The sequence below is a fragment of the Myotis brandtii genome, unplaced genomic scaffold (genome assembly GCF_000412655.1).
Source record: "Myotis brandtii unplaced genomic scaffold, ASM41265v1 scaffold190, whole genome shotgun sequence".
In the NCBI taxonomy this organism is placed as follows: Eukaryota; Metazoa; Chordata; class Mammalia; order Chiroptera; family Vespertilionidae; genus Myotis; species Myotis brandtii.
The window spans coordinates 5035888-5045647 of NW_005357076.1; the positions used below are offsets into that span (position 1 = coordinate 5035888).

Genomic DNA, 9760 nt, shown 5'->3' on the forward strand with positions numbered 1-9760 from the left:
CTGCTCCTTTTTTTCTTTTTTTTTTTTTTATTCTGGGCCAGCTTTAGCTCTGAGGCCTCGGCTGCTGAAAGCTGGTTTCTGGCCTTTGTTTTTCCTTCTGTATTTGATACAATGTTGCGGTCCAGCTGGCTGAACCTGGCTGACTGAAAGCCGGTTTCTGGGGTTTTGTTTAGCTTCTTATTTGCAACATAGTACATAGTTGCTTAGAGTTGCAGCTGAGAGGCCGGCAACTCAGGCGGGGAATGTTAGAGTCAGCCGTCACTGGAGCAAGCAAGCCTCCCTGTTCGCTTCAGTGCATGGCTGCCCGGCCACCATCTTGGCTGACAGTTAATTTGCATAAGGATATGCTGATTAGCCAATGAGAAGGGTAGCGGTTGTACGCTAATTACCATGTTTCTCTTTTATTAGTGTAGATAATCGGCCTGCACCCTCTCACAGTCTGGGAGCCCTCAGGGGATGTCCAACTGATGGCTTAGGCCTGTCAGTCGGACATCCTTAGCACTGTCGTGGAGGCGGGAGAGGCTCCCGCCGCCACCGCCATGCTTGCCAGCTGTGAGCTCGGCTCAGGGCTTCTGGCTGAGCAGTGCTTCCTCTGTTGGAGCATACTGACCACCAGGGGGTAGCTCCTGCATTGAGCGTCCATTCCCTGGTGGTCAGTGCACGTCATAGCAACTGGTCTTTCCCCCCGTTTGATCTATTTGCATATTAGCCTTTTATTATACAGGATTAGTCTAAAATACTTGTGCTGATGGAATATGGGTATTTGCTAATCTTTCCTCCTTCTCTTTAGGTCAGATGACTGATTTGATTCATACAGAGAAAGATCTGGTGACTTCCCTGAAAGACTATATTAAGGCAGAAGAAGACAAATTAGAACAAATAAAAAAGTAAGCAAAGTGTTTTATTATGACTTCTTTCTAGAGCTAAAACATTTGAGTAGAAATTAAAGCCATTAGTCTTAAAAAGCCAGCTGAAATGGCTTAAATAGGAACACAGAAAACAATAGTTAGGCCTGGGCCAAGAGTTCACATGGAAGAACATGGGTTGAGATAATATAAATGGGTATGGGTTGTTGACTGACAATTTTTTTTGAATGTTTCCTAATAGCTTCTGTTCTATAACCTCCCTAATCAAGCCACTTTCTGGAGCAGTTCCCCAATTCTATTTATCCTTCACTCTTAGGGTTCCATTCTAGAGATTACAGTGATAAGTGTGGTTAGTATTATTTAATTTATATAGTTTTTACTCAAATGGTAATTTATTTTTAATTGACTCAGGTTCATAGTTAATCCTAACTTGAGAATTATTATTTTTTGTTTAACGAGTAGCTAAGTAATCAGTTTTTTGTTTTAAAATATAGTTCCTAGGTAATGAATGTGAACTTTTGGTGAATGTTTGATTTAAATGGAGATATAACTGAATTTGGATTGAGCTAATTTATACTTTGTAATAATCAGTTATTTGGCTTTAAGGACCTGAGGGGAAATGAATTTTTAGACTATTATTAGAGGGATCCAATCATAACTTTTACTAAGATAGACTTCATTTACTGTAACTACTTGGGAGAAACAAAACTAAAAAAGAAGTCTTGTAGTTATATTTTGATTCTGCCATTCTAGATTTTACCCATAATAGAATTTTGCTTTTTAAAAAACCTTCATAATTTTATTTTTTTAAAAAAAATATATTTTATTGATTTTTTTTTTTTTTACTGGGAGGAAGGGAGAGGGATAAAGAGTTAGAAACATCGACGAGAGAGAAACATCGATCAGCTGCCTCCTGCACACCTCCCACTGGGGATGTACCCGCAACCAAGGTACATGCCCTTGACCAGAATCGAACCTGGGACCCTTCAGTCCGCAGGCTGACGCTTTATCCACTGAGCCAAACTGGTTAGGGCCATAATTTTACTTTTAAAAATAATTTTTAGATATTGTTTTAATTAAAAAACCTGTAATCTAGTCTCTTTTAATTTTTTTAGTGCTTTACTAAATTGTGTTTTTCTTTCTATACACCTTATATGTATAGATGGGCAGAGAAGTTAGATCGGCTAACTAGCACAGCGACAAAAGATCCAGAAGGATTTGTCGGGCACCCTGTAAATGCATTCAAGTTAATGAAACGTCTGAATACTGAGTGGAGTGAGTTGGAAAATCTCGTCCTTAAGGATATGTCAGATGGTAAGACTAATGAGCCCAAAAAGTAAGGCACTATTGCTACCACCTGTAGAAATGCCGAAAGTAGCGATATATTCAGTTCCCAGAACATCAAGTGTTCATTGTTATAACTGAATTATTGCTGGGGTATATTTGGTCTGATCAGAGTTAATTTATTTTAATCCCAAATTTCTTGATAAAAAAATAAAAGATGAATAAAAACTGGAAACAAAGAAATAAAAATAAAACTTCATTGTCAAAAAAAGTAATTTTTGCTGTTAGTGACTAACACTACTGCTTTTTGTTTTGAGATCTACAAATGTGAATTGATTATTTGGGATATAGCTTCATTTCTGAAGATAGTCATTTTCATTTTATTTTATTTTTAAAAAATATTTTTATTGATTTCAGAGAGGGAGGGATTGAAACATCAATGATGAGAGAGAATCATTGAATTGTTGCCTCCTGCACCCCCCTACTGGGTACCGAGCCCGCAACCCGTGCATGAGCCCTTTTCTGGAATTGAACCCTGGACCCTTCAGTCCGCAGGCCAACGCTCAGTCCACTGAGCGAAACTGGCTAGGGCAATTTTAGGATTGCCTTCAGACTGTAGAAATGGAAGGGTATTGGCTTTGACTTGTGCTAGAGCTATGTCTGTTCTTTTCCTGCGCATTGAAAGGACTATCCTTTAAAAATGTATTTATAAAGTCAGCATATTATATTAATTGTTGAAGGGTATGAATGACCCCAAATAAATCTTCAAAAATGTACTTTATCATGAACTATATATAGTTGCATCTAATTGAAGAATTCCAGTGTTAATGGTGGTTTTGTAATTCTGTTTATTATTTTAAAAATTTGGGGTAAACTTTATTTTCTAATCAATTTTTTAATGTATTGGAAGTAGTGGTACTTTATAAGAAAAAGTGTTAGCAGTGTTCAACATAGTATTTTGAGACTTAGGATTGTTTTACTTAACGTAGACAGTAAGTTTTAAAACGGAGGCTGCAAACAGTAATAATGAATGTTTTTGTAGTTGAAACAATAAATTGTAGTTTAAGATATTTTAATACAGACACAGAAAACTAGAAGTTTAAGGAAATAAAGAGATTATGCTTAGTATATAGTAGAGGCTCAAATATCTGTTGAATTACTGAAGGTTGCAAAAAATTATTTTTTTAAAGAGAAAGGGGGAGAAAATTGAGCTAGCTGTATAGATGAAATACTGCAAGGGTGCTTACAAGTGTTTGTAAGCAGTAAACTAAATTATTTTGCATAGGATAGGAAACCTTGAAAAGAAAAACTAAGGCAAGAACTATGAATACTTATTCATGATGAGAGGAAATAACTGTGATTATTTTCACTCTTTTTTTTTTCATTCTGTCTTTTTTTTAATTTATATTTTATTGATTTTTACAGAAAGGAAGGGAGAGGGATAGAGAGTTAGAAACATCGATGAGAGAGAAACATTGATCAGCTGCCTCCTTCACACTCCCCACTGGGGATGTGCCCGCAACCAAAGTACATGCCCTTGACCAGAATCGAACCTGGGACCCCTGAGTCCGCAGGCCGACACTCTATCCACTGAGCCAAACCGGCTAGGCTATTTTCACTCTTATATAACACCATGAGAACATTATAAAGGTCATGAAGAAATATTCATTCATTTATTTAATTTTAAAATTCTCAAATAATGATCTGTATGTCCTGAGCTCTTTTATAAGGTAAACCTTGAGACTTTGACATTTTAATTGTGGTAGTCATTCAAGAGAGGATTTTGTTTTGGGGCATAAAAAATATAGTTATCTGTAAAACTTGCTTATAAAATTCCATGTGGATATTGTGACTGAGAGTTGCCCTTAAAACTAAAAAAGTATACTTGATGAACACTATATTCAATAATTATATCCAAATATATTTTAATAAACTAGCTTACCTGATAATCTTAAACATATAATTAATAATTCTTCCTCCCCTTAAAGAATTCAACCACACTTTGTATTTTTATATTTATATAATGTGTGGCACATGGAAGAAGAAAAAATAGACTTTAAGAGCATACATTTTACTTACCAACTGTTATATGAAAGTATAATTGGTTGCTAATTGAATATCATTTTCAAATCCATAAATCTGTTCATTTTTCAAGCTTAGTGGAGCCTATGTTGTATAACTAAAAGCTCAATTACTATGTTAGTTGATCTTTACTTATACACAGACATAATTTATGCATTGACTTCGGGTAAGCGACATTGGAAAGGGTTTGGGAAGACTGATGGAGTTAGAGGCATGTCAAGTCTGATTCAGTGCAGCTTTTTTCTTGTGGAGCATGTGGAACATAGCATGGTGGAAAAGTAAAATAAAATCAGTTCTGAAAAATCTGATTTGGAAATTTGAAGTCTCTGAATTTCTAGAGTCTCTCTCCCTCTTATTTCAAGGCTTCATCTCTAACCTAACCATTCAGAGACAGTACTTCCCTAATGATGAAGATCAGGTTGGGGCCGCTAAAGCTCTGTTGCGTCTCCAGGACACCTACAATTTGGATACAGATACTATCTCAAAGGGTAATCTTCCAGGTAAGAATTCTTAGTCTATAAAATACCTAACACCTGGCTTCTCTGTGCAGTCCAGTAGGACAATGTAAATGTAAAAAAGACTTCTGTATTTTAAGATTTTTAACTTCAGTTTGTTTCACCGCCTTGAAAACAAAACAACCCTCCATTTCAGTAGCACTTAATAGTTGTGGATAAGCTTCTTGCTTGTTATTTTGAAAGCTTATAATTATAGGGACTAAACTTAAGTAGGCAATTTTAGTGTGTAAGAAAAAGAAACAATAATTTTTCCAAACGTTTTTTTAATAATACCCAGTGTTTGTATATAAAGTTATGAGGGAATTGATAATCAAAGTTTATGTGTTCAGTGATTAGAAACCAAGACCTCTAGGGTATATGTAAATTTTTAAAATGTCCTGCAGTGTAGAACATCCTGCTTTCTGACCTAGTATTTTTGGCAAAACGTTCTTTTGTTGTTATAGCTGATTATTTTGTAATAATTTGCTTTACATTATTTTTTATCATACAACAAAATTTACTATCTTAACCAATTTTATTTATTTAAAAAAAATTTTTAATCCTCACCTGAGGATGTTTTTCCCTTGATTTTTAGAGAGAGTGGAAGAGAGAGGGAAAGACAGAGAAAAACACCCATGTGAGAGAAACACATCAATTGGTTGCCTCCTGCCTGGGCAGGGAGAAGCCTGCAACCAAGGTATGACTCAAACCTGGAACCCTTCAATCCGCAGGCTGACGCTCTATCCACTGAGCCAAACAGGCTAGGGCCTTAACCAATTTTAAATTTCAGTTTAGTGGTATTAAGTACATTCGCTTTGTTGTATAGCCATCATCACCATCCATCTCGATACCTCTTTTGATCTTGTAAAATGGAAACTATATGCCCATTAAATAATAACTCCCATTTCCCCTACCCCCAGACCCTGGAAATCATCATTCTACTTTCTGTCTCTATGATTTTGATTACTCTAAGTACCTTATATAGTATTTGTCTTTTTGTTACTGGATTATTTCACTTAGCATAATGACCTCAAAAGTCATCCATGTTGTAGCAAATGTCAGAATTTCCTTACTTTTTAAGGTTGAATAATAATCCATTATACGTGTATACTGTATTTTGCTTATCCATTCATTCATTAATGGACACTTGGATTTCTTTCACATTTTGGCTATTATGAATAGTTCTTTTGCGAAAATGAGTGTATAAATGTCTCTTCAAGACCCTGCCTTCCATTCTTTTAGTATATACCCAGAAATGGAAGTGCTGGGTCATATGATAATTCTATTTTTAATTTCTTGAAGAACTGCCATACTATTTTCCATAGTAGATATACCATTTTACATTCCACCACTGGTGCACAATTTCTCAACATCCTTACCAACACTTGCTATTTTCTTGAAGGACTTTGTAAGCCATGTGGGATTTGCACTGTTTTGAGTGCAATGAGGAACCACTGAGAAGTTTTAAACAGGGAAGTTATATGATTTTCTTTTTTTAGAAATATTCTGGCTGCAGAATGGAGATTGGATTGAGATCTGGGGGAAGGGACAAATCACAGAGGAGGCTGTTGTAAAAATTCGAGCGAGAGATGACATTCGTAGCTCGTGGGTATGGAGAGAAGTGGGTAGGTTATCAAGCTGCATAGGAGATGGAATGGTAGAATCTGATGATGGACTGGATATGGGTTTCTGGCTTCTTCAACAACTAGATGGTTGCATTCAGGAAAATAGAGAACACAAGAGAAGCAGATTTGGTGTATGGTGTATGGCTTTTTTCATCATGTGCTTTGTATTCATGGAGTGTGTGCACTTGTTCAGATTGTATGTGGGAATATTGCACAATCTGAGTGATTTTTTTAAATATGGTAGGCAGAAAGGATTGATGTTTTTAAAAATGTGAATACTTAGTTAGACTTATCAAAATTAAAACTTCTATACTTCTAAGTACACAATCAAGAAAGTGAAAAGACACTGGAATAAAACATCAAGAATAGCCTTGGTCACCCTGGATGGTTTGCTCAGTGGTTAGAACGTCAGCCCTCAGATTGAAGGGTCATGGCTTCAATTTCCAGTTAAGGGGATTTATCTCGGTTACAGGCTCATCTCCTGCCTTGGATGGGGTGCTAACAGGAGGCAACAAATCAATATGTCTCTCTCACATGGATGTTTTTCTCTCCCCCCCTCCCTCCCTGCCTCTTTCTTCTACTCTCTCTAAAAAAAATCCAGTGGAACAAATATCCTCAGGTGAGGATGAAAAAAGAATAGCCCTGGCCAGTGTTGATCAGAGGTTTGAGTGTCGGACTGTACACTGACGGGTTGTGGATTTGATTCCCAGTCAAGGGCATGTACCTGGGTTGCAGGTTCAATCCCTGGCCCCAGTCAAGCTGCATATAGGAGGCAGCTGATCAATGTGTCTCTCTCATACCAATGTCTCTCCCTCTCCCCCTTCCCCTTCCTCCTGTCTTCCTCCCCTCCACTCTAAAAATCAATGGAAAGAATATCATTGGGTGAAGATTTAAAAAAATCAAGAATAGTTAAAAGAAAATGAAAAGACAACCCACAGTGTGGGTAAAGAATATTTGAAAATCGTATGTCTGATAAGGAATTTGTATCTAGAGTATGTAAAGAACTCTAACAATTAGTAATAAAAAGACAAATAACCAAATTTTTAAATGAACAAAGGATTTGAATATACATTTTTCCAGAGATGATACACAAATGGACAATAAGTATGTGGACAGATATTCAACATCATCATTAGGGAAATACTATCAAAACCACAGTGAAATACTACTTCATTCCTGCCAGAATGGCTGTAATAAAAAAGATGGACAATGACAAGTATTGGAGAGGGTGTGGAGAAATTGGAACCCTCATATATTGCTGTTGGGATTGTAAAATGGGGTAGCCACTTTGGAAAATAGTTTTGGCAGTTCCTGAAAATGTTAAACATAGAGTTGCCATAGGACCCAGCAATTCTACTCAAGAGTAATGAAAACATTTGTCCACACAAAAACTTGTACACCAATGTTCATAGTAACTTATTCATAAAAGCCAAATAAATGGAAACAACTAATATAGTCTCTCCATACAGTGGACTATTTGGCAATAAAAAGGATGCTACAACATGGATGAACCTTGAAAACATTGTTTTGAGTGAAAAAGGCCAGTCACAAAAGAACATATGTTTCATGATATTATTTATATGACAAAACCATAATAGGCAAATCTATAGATACACAAAGTAGATTAGTGGTTGTCTAGGGCTGGGATGGGCGGGGGGAGGAGGGAAGATGAGTAGTGACTGCTAATGGTTACAGGTTTCCTTTTTGGGGTGATGAAAATGTTTTAAAATTGGATTATGGTAATGGTTGCACAACTCTGTGAATATACTAAGAACTGTTATATTTTTTAAATGGGTGAACTTTATGGTATGTAAATTACATATCATTAATGTTGGGAAGGGAAGGAGGAGGAGGTAAGGGAGCCAATTGACAGGTTTGCTTCTCTTCCTGTCCAGCCATCTCTTACCCAGATGGTTGGTAGGAGGAAGATGGATATATCTCACCTGATGAGTCCTGCTCTGTTAGAAAATTGCACGTTTCAACTTCATTGATGTTTCATTTTGGTATGATGCTGATAATTGAAATCTTGGGATATCTAGGTCCCTTGTCCGCTAGGTTCTTGCCATGTTTCATTACCTTGTAAATTTTTTCTCGGTTTATAAATGTAGGATTATTCCTGCTTTCCTCCCTCAGAGGATTGTTGTGAAAATCAAATGAAAGTGAGATAGCACTTTGAAGGCTGTATAGCCCTGAATAAACATGGAGTAGTATTAAGAATCCTAAAGTGCTCTGTATTTTCTTTCCATAGGAGTGAAACACAAATCTTTCCTAACAGTTGAGGACTGTTTTGAGTTGGGCAAAGTGGCCTATACAGAAGCAGATTATTACCATACAGAACTGTGGATGGAACAGGCACTCAGGCAGCTGGATGAAGGCGAGGTTTCTACCACTGATAAGGTCTCTGTTCTAGATTATTTGAGCTACGCGGTGTACCAGCAGGGAGACCTCGATAAGGCACTTTTGCTTACAAAGAAGCTTCTTGAACTAGGTATGTTAACTTGACATAGTTCAGGGTTATATATCTCATCATATAGCTGTGGTACTTTTTATTCGTTAGAATTCAAGCACCTTGTTTGTCAGACATACTTGATCCTCTTTCTGATTAGCCTCTAAATAAAGCAGTTGATTTTTCTCACCTAGTAGTACTACAATAGTGGCTGTGTTTCTCTGCTCTGTGCTCTTCAGGAATTTCAAAATTGGACCTAATCTAGCTAACTCAGTCAAAAATGTTTATTTACCATGTTGCTATATTAAATATTAACTAGTTTCCTTTGAAGGGTGTTTTTGGTTAATTGCATTTCATATTAAAGTGATAGAAAAATGTGATAGCTTATGAGGATTTCACAACTAGTATTTTGAACAGAGTTGTAGTGTTTCTCTACGTATGATCCAGGGACCATGTGCCTCAGAACTACTTGGATACATATTAGAAATGAAAATTCCTTGAGCTCCACCCCAGACCTATAAATCAGAATCTCTGGAGGTAAAGTTGTATGCTAATAAATTCTGGTGGCCTTTGGTATATAATGAAGCTTTAAACTTTAAAAAAGTTAATATTTTTATGAATAGATAAATATATATGTGTTAGAAGAGTGAAACAGTTCAAAAGGATTGGCCATCAGAAAGTGAACTTTTGATAATTAGGTTATTATATCTTAGTTGAATGAATAAATTGAGATATTGGTCCAAGTACCCTTTTTTCCCCCCAGTATTTTTTAATGATTTTTTTCCCCCTCTTGACTTAAAAAAAACTTTACTCATTGTAGGAAAGTTGCTTTTTCTTTCTTTTTTAAAAAATAATTCTTTATTGTTGAAAATATTACATATGTTCTCTTTTTGCCCCCATTGATCCCCTCCAGCCTGCCCCTACCCCCCTCCCCAGGTCTTCACCACCCTATTGTCTGTGTCC

General features: G+C 36.4%; 1 protein-coding gene across 3 annotated transcripts in view; it reads left to right on the top strand.

Annotated features, from left to right (window-relative positions):
- P4HA1 (prolyl 4-hydroxylase, alpha polypeptide I) overlaps positions 1 to 9760 on the top strand; it is a 62616-nt gene that overhangs the window by 4546 nt on the left and 48310 nt on the right. For 2 of the 3 annotated variants that reach the window (XM_005864681.2, XM_005864680.2), the window contains exons 2-5: positions 791 to 887; positions 2029 to 2180; positions 4595 to 4732; positions 8600 to 8839. In XM_005864681.2, the coding sequence (XP_005864743.1) occupies positions 791 to 887; positions 2029 to 2180; positions 4595 to 4732; positions 8600 to 8839 (627 nt within the window). The remainder of the gene's footprint in view (positions 1 to 790; positions 888 to 2028; positions 2181 to 4594; positions 4733 to 8599; positions 8840 to 9760) is intronic. The other variant, XM_014538396.1, reaches the window with a different exon arrangement.